The sequence below is a fragment of the Anabrus simplex genome, chromosome 2 (assembly GCF_040414725.1).
Source record: "Anabrus simplex isolate iqAnaSimp1 chromosome 2, ASM4041472v1, whole genome shotgun sequence".
Taxonomy (NCBI): domain Eukaryota; kingdom Metazoa; phylum Arthropoda; class Insecta; order Orthoptera; family Tettigoniidae; genus Anabrus; species Anabrus simplex.
The window spans coordinates 877,506,123-877,530,216 of record NC_090266.1 but is presented as its reverse complement, the minus strand read 5'-3'; the positions used below and the strand labels follow the sequence as shown (position 1 = coordinate 877,530,216).

The following is a 24,094-nucleotide window of genomic DNA, read 5'->3' as shown; positions in this document are numbered from 1 at the left end:
TGTAATAAGTTTAATTCAGACGTGTGAGTTATTAGCCCACAGCACCCTAAGTCCAGTTGAGGGGCTGCCTCCTGTCTGCGCTAGACCACAGGATTTTTCTGTAGGGGTTATCTCCCTTAGCCATTAGATCCCTCTTTACCACAAGGCAGTGGTTTCTTCTTTATTTATCACCAAGAAGAAGGGTTGCCTCATCCGCCAGCTTCGCCGTACCAAAAGACTCCTTCTCCGCCGTTGCTGCCATTGACGTCTTCACTAGAGCCCCATTAGCCGTCACTTTTCAGGGTTCCTGTAGGGCCTTCACAGCTACCGTAGCAGTCATGGGGCACACACAGTCCCCACAGTACATCACCCCTACAGGCAGTCCCATACTTCATGCCGTTGCCTACCTCCCACGACGTGGACGAGAAGTTTCCCTTGTGGGAGGCTCATGAGGTTTAATTGATAATAATATCATTTGCAATTTATTCAGGAGCTAACAACATTTCAACAGGATGTTATTTTAGTTTGACAATAATGAAAAATTGATTGACTGACTGATTGATTGTGTGTGGCCTCTGGAGAGGCCTGGTGCAAGTCTTTCTATTAGACGCCCATGAGCAACCTGTGCATCTGAGTACGTGGTGGTGGTGATGATGGTCATGATGATGATGATGATGATGATGATGATGTAGGGAGAGGGTGAAACCCAGTGTCGGCATATAGCCTACACCTGTTGAATAACACAAATTGGTCTGCTCAAGGTTTAATGTCCCATTCTGATGGATGAATCACCATCAACAGAGTCACGTGCTTTCATGCCATATGAACACTGCAGAGAGGTTTAGAAGTGAACCCAGACTTTTGGCATGCAATCTGGGGATTAGAAACTGTATACTACCACCTCTCCTACCCTGCTTGGCAACATTCTGACGAGGACAATTTTCCCCCAACAGGATTCAAACCAGCTAACCATGGTGTCAGACCATAAAGATTTTACGCCTTTATGATCATGGGCACCAGATGAGTACAATAATGAAAATTATAAGTGAGATAAATCTCAAGCTCACAATGACTGGCATGAAAAGACCTGGTTGCAACTGAGACAGTATTTAAAGAAACTTCTACCGAGTTCGATAACTGCAGTCACTTAAGTGCGGCCAGCATCCAGTATACGGGAGATAGTGGGTTTGAACCCCACTGTCAGCATCCCTGAAGATGTTTTTCCGTGGTTTCCCATTTTCACACCAAGCAAATTGGCTGTATCTTCATTAAGGCCATGGCCACTTCCTTTCCACTCCTAGCCCCTTCCTGTCCCATCATTGTCATAAGACCTATCTGTGTCGGTGCGACATAATGCAACTAATAATAAAAAATAAATAAAAAAGAAACCTTTTGAAGATCTTCAATTCGGAACTTGGGATGTCTTTTAGTCATCAGTCTCACTTACTTCTATGATTAGAAAGTAACTCCACTAGTTTCAGTGTGAAATTTGTGGCCGTAGGCTACAGTGACTATATTTAATAAAATGTGGCCAAGTCCGTGTGGCCAACCATTCCAACAGCTGATTGTATCACTGTAATGTTAGGGGCAAAGAAAGTGAAGAAAATATGAATTAAGACAACACACAGAATTTCTATTACATATTCATTACTTAAAACAGGCTAATAATGAAACTAGCAGACACATGCAATAACATCCAAGTTCTGGCCGAGTTTATTAACTCGTTCTCCAGGATAGAACAGATGCACTATTTGGTGATCTGAGATTTGATTGCTGGCATTGTGAATGGCTGTCTTGCCTGTGATTTCCAGCTAGACTTTTCCACAATCGTTCCAGAAAATGTAAACACTGGAATTTTCAATTACGAAGGCACCTTCCCCAATCCTAATCTAAATAAATTCTGTTACACATAGCCTACGGTACAGTAATTATATATAGTGCGGCCAACTCGGTTTGATATCTGACTGGCTGTGCCTGGAGCTGCACTTGATCTGCCATATTCGTCCCTAGCACTGTATTGTAAACACATTGTTTTAACGGTCGTAGTTAGTAGAGTTGGTGAAAATGCCAGGTTGTAGTGCTTTCGGGTATACCAACCGGCCAGAGAAAGGATATGTCATGAAGGTATTTTCCAGAGATCCAATTCAAAGAAAGCAACGGGATGCATTGGTTAAAAGAGAAGGGTGGTTTCCTACTGCCCATTGTGTTTATGTGAAGCAAGTCCATGATACTTAATATTTTTAAAGGCAATCTAAGTACCCACAATATAGTTGGCTGGAATGACCGGCATGTTATTTTATTTCACAAGGAACACTGTGAGCTGCATATGTGGGAAAATGTACGAGAGGATGGCAAAATAATTCTGAGGTGTAATACCGTCCCCACAAATTTTCCCCTCACCGAGAGTTTCCGAAAAGAAGGAAGCCTCACACCACTCAGAAACCATACGGTCCAAAAAAGAAGAAACATGCAGGAAGAGAGGAGAATACATGTTCTAATCTATCAGACACTGCATTGATAGGTACAGAGGAGAATGTTGTAATTTTTAACTCAACAACTGCTTCACCGAACGAGCCTACAATAGCAAGTTGCAGCCTGCCTCAATCAAATCTTTGAATGAGAAGTTGCAGTGGTATGAAAACCATTACAAAAAGCACAAGAAGCAAAATCACAGTCTGAAACACACATGTTCTAAATTTAAACATGTTATCAGACAAAGCAAAACAAATGATAAGCACAGCATAAAGAAAAAGCTGAGTGATCAGATTTGTTTATTAAGTGGGAAAAAGACATTCTGGACAAATGTGACAATCAAAAACTCTCTCAAATAAACAAATGAGAATTTTCTTGTGGAATTACAGGCTATGAAGTGCTCTTATAGCAAAATTATCCAAGACCTTCCCTAAGAACCCTTCGTAGGAAAGTTCAAAATATAATAAAAATCTACCGGGCTATTATGCCGTGGTCCACTCCTCTCATTTCGTCCAGACGTTTCGACCACTGCTGCGGTAGTCATCTTCTGTGGTGTTGTGTAGTTACTCTCTCCTGTCACAGTCGCCAGCGGGATACAGGAGAGAGTAACTACACGACGCCACAGAAGATGACTACCGCAGCAGTAGTCGAAACGTCTGGACAAAATGAGAGGAGTGGACCACGCCATTATAGCCCGGAAGATTTTTATTATATTGACACCGGCTGTGAAAGCCTTCATACTTTGATGAAAAGTTCAAAATATTCCTTTACAGCCTGGCATTCCACAGGGTGTTATTAAGTCCCTCAAAATAAAAGCTGATCTCTTTAGCAGTGAAGAAAACAATGTGATCTATTAATGGAGAAAATGTCTGTTACTCCAGGGAATAAATATGACAATTCATGCTATGCATTCACTGAGAAAGTCACCTTAACTGGTCACAATGGGTAAACTACACATGCTTTCGTGTTTATGCTGGGTGGATTATCAAGTAGACGGAAACAGACAATGGCATACATTTTCATGTCGAAGGAGTGTAAGAAGCAAAGAATCATCAGCAGTTCAACAAGTAATGACTTGACCCCCTAACTCGCCCAATTTATCACCTGTCAAGTTGTGGGTGAACTCGACTATACAGCAAAACATTCTCCGGTCAAGAAATGTGAAGATCTCTGGCAGTGTCTTTTGCAAACATGGGGAACTATAACCACAGAGATGGTCGAACAACTAACCAGAAGAATGCCATGTATTTGTCGAGCAGTAATCGGAGCAGAAGTAGGACAAGTAGATGAGCACAGAGCTTAAACAGTGTAGCTCTAAAACACATTGTTTTCTGTTATTTTAACCATAAATTGCTTTATAATGAGTCAGTTTGTATATAATGGATGCCTATATTTGTATTTTAATTTAAAATATATGTCATTTGAAATATCACATATCTACTGCCTAATAAATAACAAGAACTGGAGTTTTCTTAAGGTGGGTTTAAACTTTTTGATAATCAATCAATCAATCAATCAATCAATTTGCATTTTAGGCTTTCACCCAGGTGGCATATTCCCTCCCTAACAATTGTTTACCTAGCCTTACCTTGAAAGTTTTCAAAGAACTTGAAAATTGATTGAACATTTCCTTGATAAATTATTCCAATCTCTTACTCCTCATCCTATAAATGAATATATGCCAAAATTTCTCCTCTTGAATTCCAACTTCATCTTCAAATTATGATCTTTCCTACTTTTCTTTCAAAACCTCCACTCAAGCTTATTCATTTACTAATGTCATTCTGCACCATCTCCCCACTGACAATTCAGAATGCACCACTTAGTTGAGCAGCTCGTCTCTTCACTCCCAAGTTTTCCAAGCCCAAAGCTTGTAACATTTTCGTAACACTACTCGTCTGTGTCAGAAATAATCCAGGCCACATCCTGCACCTTTCCTCTGGATCTTTGTTCTTATATCAAGCAGTCCTAGTGTGGGTCCCATACGCTAGAACAATACCGGTACTCTAATTTGGATCTTACTGAGACGACATTTTTTCTTGGTGAAACTTACAACACCCGCCGTGGGTCGGGGACACAAACGAAGAATACACCCCCTGTCCTAAGAGGTGACTCAAGGAGCGATCATGGGATGATGAAATTAGAACCATGAGACTACTTGTGATTAGTACCATTACGTGAGGAACACCATGGGTCGACGTTAGTTGTGATTAGTACCACCATGTGAGAAACACCATGGATCTAGATTACCTAGGAGTAGTACCCTTGTGTGAGGAACATCACAGGTCTGGGTTTTGCCTGTGGTTAGTACCATCGTGTGTATCCCACCGAGGCAGGTGGGCGTGGAGGCACTTGGCTGGGACTAATGCCCATGCGAGGAAAGATGTCGTATGCTGCGCTGGAATGTGTCGGTTCCCCTATGTTCAGAATGGATCTGTATTACCTATGAGTAGTACCACTATAGGCTCCGTGCGCTGATGGGAGAAATGCACCGCTGCGCTGCGAGTGGCGAACATTGTAAGTTAATGCATTTCACCGCACACATATCCGCTGTTGTTTCACTGCATGCTGCCATGGCCAACTAAATAATAACAGTGGGATTTCAGAGTGTTTTATGCAACAACAATTGGCCACATTATTCCAAACTTGCAGAAAGTGGTCATGTAATCAATTTACAAGAAAAACAGTTCACAGGAAATAACAACAGATCAATAACTGCAAATGTGATCAGAAAGAAACATTGGTTCACTAAATATCCTACCATTTCACGATAGAGGCAACATAGTAATTTATGTATTAGTAGTGGTGATAACGAGATTAATTTTCATATACACATTCAGCAATGCTGTCTTCAGAAAATTAACCTTGGTCTATTTCTAATATGATATCATGTTAGTATAGGTTAATGCTGCTAGGGAGGCAATTAATTATTAATTTAAATTAATTTAAAACATAACCATGTTTTCTACGGAAGGCCTTGGTAACAATCGTTATTATTTCATGAAGGCGAATAAATGTTTCCATGAAATGTGAGCATATTTCAGCTGTTGTTTATGCATTTTGCTCAGAATATGTCACCTCGTGTACTGATTGACCGTATGAATGGTCTCGACCTCGCATCTCAAACGTAGGGAAAGAGAACTACAACAGGGGGAAGAAAGTAGAGGAACTTTTTCTGTTAAAAAGGCTCAGGCTTGATGTTGGACCTATTGAAATTCCTGATATTGTAACTGCATGTACACTATCAAAAATTATGCATGAGAACAAAAGTTCAGAATCACTTACAGTTGCCAATAAGTGATTATTTATATTGTATCTGTATTTATAACATGATCAAGTCCACCTCTGTAATATAACGGTTGGCACTACTAGCTGCCTTCCTCAGGGGCCCGGGCTTGAATCCTGACACTGCCAGAAACTTAAGATTGGCATGAGGGTTGGTATGTGGTTAAAACGGTGCATACAGCTCATTTCCAATAGGGATGTGCTTGGAAAGAAATGCTTCACCTCGGAATGAGGACATGAATTTACGGATGTAAAATATGGCATTGTCCGCCTCTGTGGTGTAGTGGTTAGGATGATTAGCTGCAACCCCCGGGGGCCCGGGTTTGATTCCCGGCTTTGCCACGAAATTTGAAAAGTGGTTCAAGGGCTGGAACGGGGTCCACTCAGCCTCAGGAGGTCAACTGAGTAGAGGTAGGTTCGATTCCCACCTCAGCCATCCTGTAAGTGGTTTTCCGTGGTTTCCCACTTCTCCTCCAGACAAATGCCGGAATGGTACATAACCTAAGGCCATGGTCGCTTCCTTCCCTCTATCCCTTCCAATCTTCCCATCCCCCCACAAGGCCCCTGTTCAGCATAGCAGGTGAGGCAGCCTGGGAGAGGTACTGGTCATTCTCCCCAGTTGTATCCCCCGACCAAATGTCTCGCGCTCCAGGACACTGCCCTTGAGGTGGTAGAGGTGTGATCCCTCGCTGAGTCCAAGGGAAAAACCAACCCTGGAGGGTAAGCGGATTAAGAAAAAGAATAAAATACGGTATTTCTGTGAGCTATTGATATTGCTTAATGGAGGCCTATTTGTGTAATTATATTTGTCTACTGCCTTTCCAAATCCATTTTGTTAAGTTTTGCACTTTTGTCTGTAGTACAGTACAGCAAATATTATTATTATTATTATTATTATTATTATTATTATTATTATTATTATTATTATTATTATTATTATTCTGGCTATAATTAAGACTATGGCAATACAATACAGTGTGTATCTATCATGATGTGTGTGCTCTAAAAAGATGGCCTACTGCAGCTTCCTTTGCAAATATAAGACTGCTATAATAATTTGTTTCTAATTATTAACCTATTTGTGAAATGGTTAAAATACATGTTCTAAGGAGTTATTCTGTATTAATTAAAATGTATAAATCTCTAATTACTTCCTGCTATTTACTGGTATGATCCACCGTCTTTTCAAATGCATTTCATGAGGTCATGAAGAAAACCTTTGTATCACAGTATCTATTAATGCAGGCAACAAGCATATAGTTATACCTGAACGTTATGACATTAAAAAATAATCATCTGAAGACAGCATTTTAAAATGATTCTTCTTCTTCTTCTCCTCCTCTTCTTCTACTTATTCTCCTTCTTAATTTATTTATTGGGTTCCGCTTTCACATTATACCCAGCCACTAGTCGTTTTATCGAGTAAAGCCAAAACTCTGAAGGATGATAATATTAATTGTAAAAGGAGGGGGAGATAAGAAATGACCTGAAAAGCATACATTGGTATCATATACTGTGTCCAAAACAAAACAAAACCTGGGATAGAGAATGTACAGGGACACAAGGTTCCACCCTTCACGCCAGTGTGATCCATCATGGCGGCTATCTATATCACAAACATGATCAGATCAACACAAAGGGAATGTGGTCTTAGATTCTAATAATGGCTTTATACAAAAACATAGAAAGGGATTCAGAGATAGAGGGCCACTATAAAATGATTGAATATGTGTATGTAAATATCACACATATTTCAGCTTCTTATGGTCAGCTGTTGATGAAGTTGCCCCTAATTAGTTCTCATAATTTCCACCCGCAGCAGCACATTGCTATAAGCACGGAGCCTGTATGATGAACACCACGGGTCTACGTTGTCTCTGATTAGTACCACTATGTTAGGAACCCCATGGGTCTGCGTTGCCTGAGAGAGTACCATTATGTGAGGAAAAACATCAGTCTGTGTTGCCTGTGGGTAGTACCATGTGTGGTATGCCATGGGTTTGCATTGCCTATGATTAGTGCCACCAAGTGAACAGCACCAAGAGTATACGTGGCCTGTGATTAGTTCCACTCAGTGAGGAACACCACGGGAATAACAGTGCCCATGATTAGTCCCATTATGTGAGGAACACCATGAGTCTGCATTGCTTGGGAGTGGTGCCCTTATGTGAGGAGCACCATGGGTCTGTGTTGCCTACGAGTGGTGCCATTATGTGTGACATACCATGGGTTTGCATTACCTGTGATTAGTACCACCACACGAGGAACAACGAGTCTAAATTACCTGTGATTAGTACCACTATAGGAGAAACACAATGATTCTGCTTTACTAGTGATTAGTACTATTATGAGGGGCCAGTGACCTGAATTTTGGACTTCTTTTTATAACAAGCATCATCTCAGAAAAGAAGGCATTGTGAATTGGATCCACTGATTGTTTTGGATTCATGGTCATTTTTTCATCATCATTCATTTTATATTTTAGTCAGTGGATACATTTTCAAGTTTTAATTATCGTTTCATTTCGTTGCACCTCTTACCATTAGGGGCCGATGACCCAGCTGTTAGGTCCCTTAAAACAATAAACATCATTATCATCACTGAAACTTACAACCATATTACGGAGATAATGGGTTTGAACCCCACTGTCAGCAGCCCTGTAGATGGTTTTCTCTGGTTACCCATTTTCACAACAGGCAAAAAACATGAAGGTCCAATAATACTGCTCTATGAGATCCCACTCTTAATCATTAGAGGATCAGATAACACTTCACCTACCTTAATTCTCTGAATTCTATTTTCTAGAAATTTAGCCATGCATTCAAACATTCTGTTGTGAAGTCCAATAGCCCTCATCTTCATCAGTAATCTCCCACGGTCTACCCTATCAAAAGCCTTAGATAGGTCGATATCAATACAGTCCATTTGACCTCCTAAATCTAAAATATCTGCTATGTCTTGCTGGAATCCTACAAGTTGAGCCTCACCTTCCTAAATTCAAACTGCCTTCTATCAAACCAGTTAGTAATTTTGCAAAAGTGTCTAATATAATCAGTTTTAACACTTTCAAGCATTTTTTTTTTTTTTTCACTTTGATGTGCTGAACTACATCTGATCTGCTTTCATGGTCGATTGAAAAACACATACACAACGTGCAAAATTATTTCTTACTCTGTTCTTCCAACTGCAGAAATGGGAATTATGCTTTTAGATTATCCATAAAAGACACTCTTGTTAGCATTACTGCCAACCAAACAATCTGTAATTACTTTACACAATGAGAAATATACATCAATGATTTGCAGTAATCAAAATTCAAATACGGTACATTATAATATACGGGACTTTTTTGGGGGGGGGGGAGATACTTAAATGACATAGGAGTCAATCCTGCAAAATAAAAGGATGTCTGGCCACCCTACATTCCGACACAGTATGCTGACCATGCCAGCATTAATATTATTTGAACTTTACTAAAACTGATTATATTTATTATATTCATTTCAATTTATTTTGCAGTTATTTCTCCTATGTAGACCTTGCAGTTCAATCCAAGTCACCAAAAGATTGCCAGTTATCTAGATCTTCACTATTTTTTGATAAAAAGTAGTTCAAGATTTTTATGCAATTCCTCAAGGTTCATGAACACTGAGCAAAATACAGTTCATCTCCGTTCTGGAGGAAGAATCCATTAAAGCATTTGATACATTAACAAATAACTCCCATTTAATTACGCAGCAAGTTTTAACGCTACTTAAGGTCTTAATGTTTAAATGCCCTTTCTTGTACGATTCTCTTAAGACTCAGTAGTTGAAGAAACATGACCAAACATACATTATCAGCATTACATTTTCGGCTATTAAGAATGCATAACTTTACTTTATTTGACCATCAAGTTCCTAACTTGTAAATTTTGTAAGAATGACTTTTAAGCACCATCACATTGTATATTTCATCCAATTAATGTCATTTTATTACTAATAGCCTATATTTTGTATTATAATATATATATATATATCTTCGTTCATTTGACCTATTGTGGGTGATGGTGGTGTCCAAAGACATCGAAACCAGTAGGTAATAAAAATGTTATGATCTTGTATTAGCAACATATTTTGTATTGATATAAGGTGGATCATTTGTACTCTCCTTTATTGTATGTTAGTCTCCTTTCAATATGGACCAAATATTAAGTTTTTAATATTAAATAACTTTTTTCTACACAAAGCTAGGAAATCAGAATATTTTCTTTTCTGAAGTGAGGGAAGGTAAGGACAATAATACATTGAAAGCACATATTTTTACTAAAATAAGATACAATCTACCAAACCATGTAGCAAAAGTCTACAACAAAGACAAACATCAGAATCTAGAGTAGGTAGATCCATAAGATATTGTTCCCTTTCATACCTCATGAGTAGGAGTTATAATTATTTGCAAGACCACACCAAATTACTGCTATTACAAATGAAATGTATTTTTACTGTCAATTTATAGACAAGGGGTGATATGCATAAAGAAGAGGAAATACTCTCTACTCACGTAATTGAAGTTTTAACTTGTAGTCACATGCAAAAGAATGAATGGGAAGTCTCGCTCACTGTGTGTGATGTCACCCAGTACAGTGGGGACAGGTAGGTGCTGTGCTTGGAAGTGCTTGCTTCACTGTGGTGTGCATAAAGATCAAATGGTGATAGTTTATACTAAAAAATCAGAGAGGTACCTCTGCAGTTCACTCACAAGGAATTATAAGGGCTGTGTGTGTGTGATGATGAATTATTTTATGGGTGCTCCAGATGCAGTAGATGGTGCAATATTTTGTAGACAAAAATTATGAAACATGAGGTGGTGATCTTTGCAAAGAAGAAAGGATTCATGTTGTAATAAAAATAATTTTAATTTTAGTAAAATAATTTATTATTTCATAACATTTTCTCTTACCTGGTGGTCCGTTTATTGATGGATTTGAGTCGCTCTCCATTATATCCAATCAAGTGTTTTCCCACAATTGTACATGAACTGGTTTGTTTTCAGTTTTTTCAATCTGTTTTTTACTTTAATCCTCTTTACATGATTCTTTTTGACATTTGATCTTCCGATAATTCAATTCCAAATTTAGTTTTGGTTTCCTAGATGATTATCTGTAATGCTGCTGTTTTCTCTTCTAATCAAATATCTGGTAGCTGAGATTAAGAAAATAAGATGAAACCTGCCTGAAATTTAGTGCCCACCTCCTCCACTTGCTGAGTGCATCCTGGAAACCACAACCTCACCTCACCTTGCCTCAATGAGCCTCAAGTTTGGGCAGCAGTGAGTTCACTGCTGTCTCTCAGACCACTGAGTAAAGACTTTAGCAACACAGCAAGATGTTTACTGTTTTTCAGTTGAGTATTTCTCCTTTTTCGCTAGTGAGCAGAAAATCCGAGTAAGCACTTCACTTTTATGCATATCACCCGATCATTAAGTGCATGTTCTGCAGGCTTTATGCGAGGCCTAGGCTTTACCGTTTGGTAAAGTTGCATCCCAAAACATACAAGACATTAGTTTCTTTACTAACTCTGTGATATCTGGCCAGAGGGAGGTATTACCTGCACATCACATTTGAATGGCTGAAAGGAATTATCTTTCTCAAATTCTGAGTAAAACCTAACACCAGATTCTCTCAAGATAAACAATGAGGATTACAGACACTTGTTCACAAAAATCTAGTGCACTATCTTGAAAGGCCGAAATTATGAATGACGATATCTCCTTCTCGTGAGTCAATGACTTTAGAAAATTTTCAATTGAATGTATCAGCCAGAATAAGATTCTAATATAGCATGCCCAGTGATCAGTTAGGATTTTTGATTAAGAATGATTGTTCAGAAGCAACAACAATCTGTTACAATATCATGAAAACAACAGCCTATATTAAGGAGTCAATCAATTTTTGTATCGAAAATTGAACATTTAAATGATAAGTATTAACAATTGGCTTAGATTTACCTTCACATAAGCCATAAAGATGATAACTGCAAGCCAGAATGGAAAAAGGATGACGTTGAAATACAATGCCATTTGCAAAGGTAGAGATGATACCATTTCATAGCCTGAAACAGTTGAAATTTATGTCAATTTTTCACACAGGTGAACTATAAATGTGGGGGCAGCTGCAATTCAAATACTGTCCAATACATATACAATATTTTAAAAATAAAAAGTCATGTCTTTGTGATTCAAATTCCATGTAAAATTGAGGGTCCCATAGCTATGTTCCCAACATCAAGTCATGTTAAATTACAAGCTACTGGGCGAGTTGGCGGTGCGGTTAGGGGCGTGCAGCTGTGAGCTTGCATCCGGGAGCAGTGGGTTCGAACCCCGCTATCGGCAGCCCTGAAGACGGTTTTCTGTGTTTTCCCATTTTCACACCAGGCAAATGCTGGGGCTGTACCTTAATTAAGGCCACGGCCACTTCCTTCCCACTCCTAGGCCTTTCCTATCCCATTGTTGCCATAAGACCTATCTGTGTTGGTGCGACGTAAAGCAAATAGCAAAAAAAAATAATAATAATAATAATTACAAGCTCACTCGCCTGATTTCAGCTAGGTATACATATGCCAGCCTCAGTGGTTCAGATGGTACAGCTCTGACTTTCCAAAGTCCAAGTAGGCAGGTTCGATCCCAGCTCAGTACAGTGTTATTTAAAAGTGTTCAAATGTGCGAGCCTCATGTCAGTAGATTTACCAGCATGTGAAAGCATTCCTGCAAGTTAAAATTTTGGTATTTGGTAATTGGAATCCCTTAAACCTTTAAAGTAATTGGTTTCTATTGATCTCATAGCTGCATACAACACTGTGAATCACAGGAAGCTACTGAAGAAAGTGTATAATCTGACAAGGGATCACACAATCAGTCACCGCTGATTTGCATTTAGGGCTGTCACCCAGGCGGCAGATTCCATATCAGTTGTTCACCTAGTCCTTTCTTAAATGATTTCAAAGGCATTCGAAATTTATGAAACATATCCCACGAAAAATTATTCCAGTCCCTAATTCCTCTTCCTATAAATGAATATCTGCTCCAATTTGTACTTTTGAATTCCAATGTTATCTTCATATTGTCAGGCTGAGTAGCTCGGATGGTAGAGCGCTGGCCTTCTGAGCCCAGCAGGTTTGATCCTGACTCAGTCAGGTGGTAACAGAAGGTCTCCAAATATGTCATCCTAGTGTCGGTATATTTACTGGCACGTCAGTATCTCTGAAAAACCATAAAAGTAGTTCAATCAATCACTACTGATCTGCATTTCGGGCTGATGCCCAAGTGGCAGATTCCCCACCTGTAGCTTTCCTAGCCTTTTCTTAAATGATTGCCAAGAAAATGGATTTTTTTTTTTTTTTTTTTTTTTTTGTTAGTTGCTTCACGTCGCACCGACACAGATAGGTCTTATGGCGATGATGGGATAGGAAAGGCCTAGGAGTTGGAAGGAAGCGGCCGTGGCCTTAATTAAGGTACAGCCCCAGCATTTGCCTGGTGTGAAAATGGGAAACCACGGAAAAACATTTTCAGGGCTGGCGATAGTGGGATTCGAACCTACTATCTCCCGGATGCAAAAAATGGAAATTTATTGAACATCTCCCTTGGTAAGTTATTCCAATCCCTAACTCCCCTTCCTATAAACAAATATTTGCCCCAATTTGTCCTCCTGAATTCCAACTTTATCTTCATATTGTGATCTTTCCTACTTTTAAAGACACCACTTAAACTTATTTGTCTACTAATATCATTCAACGCCATCTCTCCACTGACAGCTCAAAACATATCACTTACAAGTGGTTACTTTCCTTTTGACAGTATTGAAATTTAATTATTGAACGTTAAACAATTAATTTATTGAAACCACCTATTCAATACTAGTAGTCTTTAGGACTACAACATTGTCATTATATTAAGTTTAAGTATGGTACATGTTTCGCCTGTCATTGCAAGCATCGTCAGCCATGAATTCTAACTCCAAGTCAGAGCTCTGAGTGGATGCTTAATAGGATTATTCTAAAATATTTTTTATAACAATTTGCACTGAAGCACAAGAACATTAGGTCATATTGGAGTGAACAAGCTGTTTTGTTTTAAAGTTCTAATGTGATGTCCAACATAAGTTCACATCCAATGGAAATAATATTAACTGTCAACTCTCATATGCCGGTAATGAGAACGGAATGATACAAGTGGGATTTAAAACATCTGTACATTTTTACAGTCTATTAGGAGATTAACTTGTACCAAAACTATTCTTAAAAACTATTTTTTTTACACAATTTCCACTAATATATACAACATATGGTACAATTTGGAAATGAACTGGCTGATCCCGTCATAAAGCTTCAATGGGACGCCCTACTCATGTCCACGTCGTATGGGGATAAAACAAAATATCAACACACATACGGCCGATGCTAGAATAGCAATTGTAGTCTATTGGATCATAACATTTAAACATTTCTTTTTACATTAGTAGGAGATCACACACATTGAGATTATATGGTTTCGGGATGGCTTACATATTCTATAGTAATATGACTTCCTTGAAGAATTAGAATCGCTATTAAAGTTGGATGCCGGTTGGATGGCAAGAATGCTGGTAGAGAGCTTGATTGAGTTTCATTAAATAACGGATTATTTCATCTCCGTATAAATAAGCTGTATGTTGTTTATGTTGTGAAGCTTTTGAAGTTATTCCGTGTAAGCCTGAAGAGGAGTTAAACTGGATTCTGGATGTAAGTGTGCGTCTAGCGAGTGTGTTGAAATCTGTGGAATAAAATGAAAAAGTGTGCGAGTGCTATATTAGGATGGTTTATTAGTGGATTTAATATTCTTGACACTTACCCTTTAGACGTTAGGAGGAAATCTGGTTCTGTAGCTTATGTAAGGTGGTCTGAACAGTCGCTTTATCTCTGCTTCTCGTATTGTTAGGGGCGTGTCATAGTTGGCCGGGAGTGTGTTGGGTGGAGTGGGTTGGGCGGGGCGTTAAAATCGTTATTGGTGCAAGTGGGGAAAGGGGTGTAGCTGGGCGAGGGAGCAATGGCTGCTGTTGATATATGGGTATTAGTGTTGGATTTATAGTTGAAGATTTAAAAAAAATTATTACTGTTTATGTTAAGAGATGACAATAAGTTAGGAATTTGTTCCGTGACCGGGCTCATTGTTTCCACGATGTCATTTAGATTCTGATTTTTGTTGAAGTCTTGGTCTAAAAAGATGTTGGTATTTTCAAATTCAGTCATTAGACTACCTTCATTAATGATCTTTAAGATTTGAAGGTCCTGGTCTATAGTAGTGAAGTTATGCCCACCGAGCTCAATAGCTGCAGTCGCTTAAGTGCGGGCAGTATCCAGTAATCGGGAGATAGTGGGTTCGAGCCCCACTGTCGGCTGCCCCGAAGATGGTTTTCCGTGGTTTCCCATTTTTACACCAGGCAAATGCCGGGGCTGTACCTTAATTACGGCCACGGCTGCTCCCTTCCAATTCCTAGGCCTTACCTCTCCCATCATCACCGTAACACATATCTGTGTCGGTGCAACGTAAAGCAAAATAGCAACAACAAAACAATGAAGTTATGCCCTGTTTCTTTCATAATACTCATAGCGGAGTGTCTGTTGTGCTTAGATGCGTTGTAATTCTCTAAATATCTTGTATGAAAACTGCATCCAGTTTGTCCAACATAAGAAATTCACATTGGGTGCATTTCAGTCTAACTTTCTGAATTGGAGTATCGGTTGTGTGTTGAATTTACTGTATGGGAGTTAAAGAATATATTTCTGTTAGTATTACGGGTTTTGAATGCAATATTGGATGTCCTGTTTCTTGATTGGGTAGGGGCTGCCTGGCTGAGGCGGTAAAGGCGTACTCGGTTCGCCCAGAAGGACGTGGGTTCGAATCCCCGTCAGGAAGTCGTAAAATTTAAGAAATACGATTTCCACTCCGGAGGTGCATATGGCCCTGAGGTCACTTAGCCTACACCAAAAATGAGTACCAAGTTAATTCCTGGGGGCAAAGGCGGTCGGGCGTAGAGCTAACCCCTCTACCCCATCAAGTGCCGCGGTTACAAATAGTGGAAGCCTTTACCTTCCACCACTCCCAGGGCCTTCATGGCCTGTACGGAGATGACTTTGCTTTGCTTTCTTGATTGGGTTGGTGATCTGATATAGAGCTGGATTTGTGAAGGTAAAAGCAGCAAAATGTTGGGGTTTTTTAGGTCTTTCAGGGGCTAGGTTAGTAGCAGTTTTTAATTTGATTTTGTTTATAATTGTATTAACCGTGTTTGGTTTGTAGCCGTTAAGTTTAGCCAGTTCTTTAATATATTGTAGTTCTTTTTTTTCAGTTGTCATTGGAAAGGGGAATTTTGAATGCTCTATGGATTAAGCTGTAGAAAGTTGCTAATTTTTTGAGAATGCGCATGCATAAATTCATTTCTTATAGAGGGGCGAAAGTGGGTTTTCTATAGATTTAAAATTTGAATTTATTACTGGCTCTATTTATGGTTACATCTAGGAAATTTAAAGTTGTTGGTTTCATCTTCCTTTGTGAAGGTAATGTTATTGTCAAGTCCATTAAGAAATTCTCACACAATGGCGCCACTCATAGCCAATACAAACCGGTAAGGTTCCTCACCTAGGTGTACTAGTCACGGGCGCCGGTATTCCCGTGGTGTTCCTCACATAGCGGGTACCAATCACAGGCAACACTGACCCACAGTGCCGCTCATATAGCGGTACAACTCACAGGCTACGCCCAGACCCGCGGTATTGCCCACATGGGTACAACACATGGGTACTGGAATCCACAAGGCCAGGCTTTTTACTGCAACTAATCACAAACCTATTTCGTACCAATTTTGTGATACTACTCGCAAGTACATGCAACTCATGGTGTTCCCCGCATGATGATACGAATCAAGAGTAGTTTCATGGTTCTAATTCAATCATCCCTTGGTCGCCCCTTGTAGTTGCCTCTTACGACAGGCAGGGGATACCGCGGGTGTATTCTACATGTGCGTCCCCCACCCGCAGGGGGTAGTGTGTTTGGTCCACGAGAGGTATTTTATTTCCCTCAAGTCCGCCGGCAAGCCGGTTAGGACCCCCCTATCCGCAACCTCGGACGCGCCACGTGGGAGTATCACCTGTCCCCTTGCTACGTCTGCGTAGCAGGTTCGTGGCTGGCCAGCACTGTCCTAGACCACTTATGTATACTAGAGCCATATAATGACTGAGAACTGAATTGTAAACACAGACGCTAATATCAGTCTGTCACTTCAGTAACATATGCTTCGCTAGTTTTTTTCATTTACGGTCGGGCCAATTATTTTCAAGTGTATTTGTCGGCTGTTTTCTGGCCAGTTGATAAGTTATAAACTTAGTCATTAAAAACTTTATGTTAGCGGCTGGGTGGCGCAGTAATCCAGTGGAATGCAGGCATAAATCTGGGTATTTGCTTGTTTGTGCATCCCTCTAATATTTCCCTCCAAATGTTCTGAAAACAGGAGGAAGTAGACTTTCACTATTAATGTACTTCAGTCAATGGTGTAATATGAGTAGTTATGTCTGAAATTTTAAATATCCCTAAGATAGGAACATGAATCTTTAATCTGTGCCTCAAAAAAGTTTACTCTATGCAGTCCAACCTGCTCATACTTGGTCTGGTGTCAGAGGCTCAAGGTTAACTATTCTGTAGCTCAATCTTGTCATGGTATTGCACCAAGGTTTCTTCATAAGCAATGCCTGATCTAGTTTCTCACTCTATGAGTTAAAAACATTAATCACTCTGTGTAGAGCTCAGATTGAGCAATTAGACTAATTGTACTGAATTATCTTGTGTAACCTTTTTGATACTAGAGATTAGGTTTACTCAGAATAAGCCACCCCCCCCACCCCCATTTTTTGTAAAGTGTGTTTGGAGAGAGGAAAAACTGCCCGATGATTGGGAAAACGGGGTTATAACACCAATATCCAAGAAAGGAAATAAGATGTGCAGTATCTTCTAAGAAATCACCATCCTCTCCCATGTTGCCAGGATAATGGAAAAAAGAATCAGAGAAAAGGTGGAAAGTCAGTTACAAGAGGAACAATTTGAATTCAGAAGTGGAAGGCCAACAGCAGAACCCATTTTCATTCTGAGACAGATCATGAAAATGAGCTGGGAATATGGGAAGGATATAGTAATGACTTTTACAGACTTACAAAGTTCATACAACAGCAACCCCAGATCAAAAGTTTGGGAAAGCCTGACACACAGCAGCATTGGCAAGGAACAAACACTATATGAATGATAACTGTTACATCTGTGTGAATACAACAGTGGATAACACAAAAGGGTTTGGAATTGGCAATGGGTTAAAACAGGGGAATGTATTGTCACCTATACTATAAATAATGGTGATGAATGACATCGCAAAGGCACAGCAAGGGAAGGTTATAGAGGGAAAAGAATGAATGTAATGAAGCTTGCGGATGATGATGTGATCTGGGGAGAAGATGAGGAGGAGGTACAACAGCTGAATGTACTTAACAGAAGGATTGAGCAATGGGAATCGAGAATCAATGTGGAGAAGAGCAAGACATGGTGATGTGCATAGGAAGTAAAGAAGGAAAAAGAGCTATCAAAATTAGAGGCCAAAAACTGGAAATAGTAGAACACTTCAAATACTTGCAAAGTGAAGTGACAGAAAATGGAAGACTGAATACTGAAATGACTAGGAGGATACAACTGGGCAGTGTCAGACTCGTTGGCTGAATGGTTAGCGTACTGGCCTTCGGTTCAGAGGGTCCCGGGTTCGATTCCCGGCCGGGTCGGGTATTTTAACCTTCATTGGTTAATTCCAATGGCTCGGGGGCTGGATGTTTGTGCTGTCCCCAACATCCTTGCAACTCACACACCACACATAACACTATTCTCCACCACAATAACACACAGTTACCTACAAATGGCAGATGCTGCCCACCCTCATTGGAGGGTCTGCCTTACAGGGACTGCACTCGGCTAGAAATAGCCACACAAAATTAAATTAACTGGGGAGTGCCTTTTACTACCAGGTACAGAAATTAATATGGAATAAAGATGTGCCAATGAAGGATCAGGAAGTAATGTAAAAGGGATATTACTTACCAATAATGACATACAGCACAAACCTGAACAATGACTCAAGAGAGATGAGAGTAGAATACAGGCAGCTGAAATTAAATTCTTGAGGAATATGGCACAGAAGACAAGGGGGGATAGAGTAATAAATATATACAAAAAGGAGCTAAATGTGCAAAAACTAAATGAAACTGGAACACAACAGATTGAGGTGATTTGGACATGTCAAGTGGATGAAAGAAGAAAGACTACCAAGACAAGCTATTGCTATTGGTATTGGCTTTACGTCGCACTGACACAGATAGGTCTTACGGCGACGATGGGTCAGGAAAGGGCAAGGAGTGGGAAGGAAGCGGCCGTGGCCTTAATTAAGGTACAGCCCCAGCATTTGCCTGGTGTGAAAATGGGAAACCGCAGAAAACCATCTTCAGGGCTGCCGACAGTGGGGTTCGAACACACTATCTCCCGAATAATGGATGCTGCCCGCACTTAAGCGACTGCAGCTATCGAGCTTGGTGCCAAGACAAGCACTGGAAAGACAGGTGACAGGGAAGAGAAGATGAGGGAGACCAAGGTTACGATGGATGGACTCTGTAAAGAACAGCATAGGACAACGGAACCTGGTCTGGAACACAATGTTGGATGAGGAATGGTGGAGAGACACGACGAAGTGGAGAGAAACTATATTTGCCCCCACCCAGGGTCAGCTGGTAAAGAGGAATTGATGATGATGATGATGATGATGAACTGAAGATTTAGGAAGTTTGTTAGGGTACCTTATTTTTATTGCAATATATTTTATAGCAGGCTATCCTAAAAATGTGGTATTTTAGAACAGGTCTACGCGTTTCCAGTTTCACTAAGAGATGGCACCAACGAACAGTACGCAGCGTATGAATTTGAAACTTACGTCAGTTTGTTTGACATTAACCTACTGACACACACAAGTTGAGTCCGCCAAACACTGGCATCTGTGTTGTATCATTCAATGATCATGTCGACGTTTGTGCCTGAAAAAGAACATTTGTGGCACGCACTGATTTTCTTATTTAATCAAAAGAAAATGGCTGTGGAAAGTCATCGTTTGCTGGTAAAAACATGGTGAACACGCTCCATCAATTAGTACACGTGAGACATGGTCGACAATTTAAATGTGGTGATTTCAATGTGAAAGACCACAAAAGTGCGACGAGCAACTATGGCAAAACCGTTAATGCACAATGCTATTGCCAACAAATGATTAATTTAAATCACGCAATGATCGAAAGACGACCAGAATGGGCCAGAAGACATGGCAAAGTGATTTTGTTACATGACAATGCACCATCTCGCATAGCAAAACCAGAGAAAGACACCTTGAAATCGCTTGGGTGTGACATCCTTCCGCACCCGCCGTTCTCCCCCGACCTGGCGCCATCTATCTATCACCTCTTCGAATCAATGGGGCATGCGCTTGCAGAGCAGCACTTCAGCAATCGAGGAAGTTGGAAAATGCCTCGATGAATGGTTTGCTGCAGAAGACAAACAGTTTTTCTGGCATGGTATTCATAACTTACCTGAAAGATGGGTGAAGTTTGTAGAAGCTGATGGTTTATATTTCAAATGAGCAGAAAATGAACTTCCCTTGAAAATTACGTGTTTCCTTTACCACGAAAACTGGCAGAAACTTATGCATACGCCTGGTACATATCTCTTTTCCCTTCGAATATGGTATTACTACTGCTGACCAACTGTGGTAATATACATGATTTTTGTACAGTAGTGTTCTTGTTAGGTCCTGGCATCTAAGGCTGGATCCCTTGCCCCCATCGCCACCCTTCTTGCTATGAACTAGGTCCAATATGGTTATTATTGTTGACTATCATTTGTTAAAACTCATTTTCTTGTAGATAGGCTGAGTTGCTCTGACGGTAGAGCGCTAGCCTTCTGAGGAGGTTCAATCCTGGCTCAATCCGGTGGTATTTGAAGGTGGCTCACGTACGTCAGCCTTATGTTGGTAGATTTACTGGCGTAAAAGAACTGCAGGCAAAAATCCAGCACCTCTGAATCTCTGAAAACCATACAAGTAGTAAGTGGGATAAAAAACCAATAATAACATTATAACATAACATTATTTATTATCTTTTCTTGCAAAAGCATGCATCTGATATTTCTACTCTGACTTTTTCTTTGAAACTTGTTTTGTTGTTCCCTAAGAAAATCTACCGATGAAGGAATAAACTCTGATTGTATTTGAAGACCGTAGTATTTCATCTCTCAATACCTTTCTTATGGGATCTGTTCTTCTCCTCTACCCTTCTCCTTTAAAATTACCGAAGTTGACAAACACAACAGGAACCACCAACCCACCCCAAGGAATGTATTTACCTTGTTTTTTTAATTTAATTTTAATTTCATTTCATTTGTTTCAGTCTCTTTTTTCATTTATTCAGTATTTTATACATTTTTATGTTTATCTATGTATTTCACTGGTTAAGTGTAAGACAAGGACACGTGTCCCTAACTTTGCCAGTTAAAATAAACCATATCTATCTATCTACCTTTATAGAAAATATCAGAAATTGTATTACATTTTCAACACCTCTGGCGTCAAAAGCCACTGCCACTGGCTGAAATTCATTGCATACTGGTACAGCATCACTCCCAGAATTCAATGCAGGCAGATGTCTCTAAAAACTCTTCAATAATGTATCGCTGTTAAGACAATGGTCTGACATGAAGCAGTGCCCCCATAAGCACTCCCTTCGAGATGCTCTATGCTGTGTACCCCTCACATGTTAGACAAATGGGTTTTGTCACCAGTCAGGACATGCAGAGGCCAATAAAGAAAGACTGCCTCAACAAAAGTTGGTAGCACTATGACCAACTCAGTAAGGTGCTAGCAAAAACAGAGCATAGTCCTCCGTGCCATGTGCGTGCCACTGCAGTGTACCCGAGTGACGCAGGGAGGGCCTATTCCTTGATTCTACCAAATAACATGAATGTTAGGTATAGTTTGACTGGCCTAGTTTGATGCAGTTCTTCACACTTCCCTATCTTATGCCAATATCTAATGTTACATACCTAGAACATGCTACAATGATCTTAATCTGTTTATCAATTTGATCCCTTGGTTTCCATTTTTATTCCATATGCCTCCCTTGAAAGCTAAATGAACAAGTCCTGCAACAAGACTATTTCTCCTTCGAGTCAAATATCGCCAAACATTTTCTTCAAACCTACATGGTTCAACACCTCTTTAACTGGGATCCGATCGACCCATCTCCCTTAAGCCAATGTTCTCTTTCATTTTGCAACAGTTACCATCTGTTTTTACACCCACATAGCATGCCATGTTCCAGATAAATAATTTCATGAACGACAGTCTAATGTGAAAATATCTACGATAGTGGTGAAGAGACTTTTCTTTTTTCACTCTATAATTACTCTATAATAATCGCACTCTATAATTACGTATGAGTTATGGTATTTTCTTCTGCATAATGAATTATATCCATGGGATTTCTTGTTTGGTAGACAGGGGTGCCAGTTTAGTAATGAGAAACATGTGTAAAAATTATGTGAAACAACACCTGAATTAGCAGAGAGGTTAGATCCTTCTTTTATGCTTGCCAGAGACCCATCAACCTGCCCCTTACTTACTTATATAAGAAATATAAAAATTAATCAACGAAATGTACTGGCTGCATTGGGTGCCATGTGATGATGAAATGTTTGCTATTGACTCCGACAGAGCTTGAATCACATCTCTCCTTAGGGCTGCTACATTCGATGAAAATAATTAAACCCCAAAGTTTGAACATGGCATGTGCCAGATGTGAGTGCTGTATCTGTGACGTAAACATATTAAGTACAGAAGGTGTGAAATTCACGATTTTTTTTTATAAAGTCACATAGTGTAGGGCAGTCAATGGTCATTAACTCGAGGGAAAGGCTTCGGGACGCATTAAGACGCAGCAGGTCGTTATGCTACTTAGGATCCAGAACGGGTAAAAAAAAAAAAAAAGTAAATAAATAAATGCAATGTAAATATTAATCTTATACCAGTTGTATAGTATCATTTGAAGTAATTCCACATACTATATATCAGTTGACTATATTTGTAAGTAGGACAGGATATATTATAAGTAGAATTTTGTAAACAATATAAATTTATTAAGGATGAGCTGTGTGTTTAATAGAAAACATTGTTAGCGTAAATTGTATAATATTGTATTATAGGAAAAATTTTCTTCTCTTGTTAATTTAATATTTAGTGCTTGACAATAATGTATTTTAGTGTACCATTTGCCACCGAGGTAGACACCTCATTTGCAAATAAAGAGATTTTGATTTGATTTGATTTTGACCCTTCCCTTGAAGAATAGGTTAAAGATCCAACGTGGCATGGCTCAGACCACCTCACTTCTCCATCCTTATCCCTCAACGTCTAAGACGTCACTTGAGTTTGACAATATTCAGTTCACTGCAGAACATGCGAAGTCGGTTCACAATAATATTCAGGCCTACTATTAAGCCACACGTATTCCACGTACATTTCCTGACGCCGAAGTAATTTAAGATATACAGTATGGTACAAAATAATTAAGGATAAATATATAGAACAACTAAGTTTTCAGGCCAACTCGGTTCTGCATTACCTGGTTTTATAAACCACGTATTAGTTCTCACTTCCTGGTGCGTTATTCCAGGAAACAACGTTTCTGACATATTCGTAACACTACGCTTTAACATTTCCGACATATTTATTTAACTTTCACTTCGAGGAACATAAAAAAACAACGGCTATAAACGCTACATTTAACAATACATTACATCCAACCTAAAACTACTTTCGGATATGCCTCCATTCTAAACAAACCATGGTAGGTTGAGAGAAACAGTGTCGGCCAATCGGATGTTTTGCAATTCATTCGAGCCTCGTTAACTATCAGTCTTAATAGGAACAAAATATTCCGAAAATTAACTATTCCTCGAGGTGAATAAATTAATGGAAGATAACAGCAGTCAATATTTTAAATGCAGCTGAATGATATACGGTATATAAATCAATCACTCGACAGTGATCTGCATTTAGGGAAGTCGCTCAAGTGGCAAATTTTCGTCGCCATAAGACCTATCTGTGTCGGTGCGACGTAAACCCACAAGCAAAAAAAATTTCTTTAATGGCAAATTCCTATCAATTTTTGCCTAGCCTTTAATAATATCAAAGCATTTTGAAATTTATCCAACTTCTTCCTTGGGA

The 24,094-nt window shown here is 39.5% G+C and overlaps 1 protein-coding gene across 2 annotated transcripts in view; it reads right to left on the bottom strand.

Moving 5' to 3' along the window:
• The window catches only part of LOC136863162 (transmembrane protein 17), a 46,535-nt gene extending 22,843 nt beyond the window's left edge, over nucleotides 1–23,692 (bottom strand). For both annotated transcript variants that reach the window (XM_067139515.2, XM_067139514.2), the window contains exons 1-2: nucleotides 23,490–23,692; nucleotides 11,725–11,828 (exon numbers count right to left, since the gene is read on the bottom strand). In XM_067139515.2, coding sequence (XP_066995616.1) covers nucleotides 11,725–11,828; nucleotides 23,490–23,592 — 207 coding nt within the window. In that variant the 5' untranslated portion in view covers nucleotides 23,593–23,692. The remainder of the gene's footprint in view (nucleotides 1–11,724; nucleotides 11,829–23,489) is intronic.
• Nucleotides 23,693–24,094: the final 402 nt, after the last annotated feature.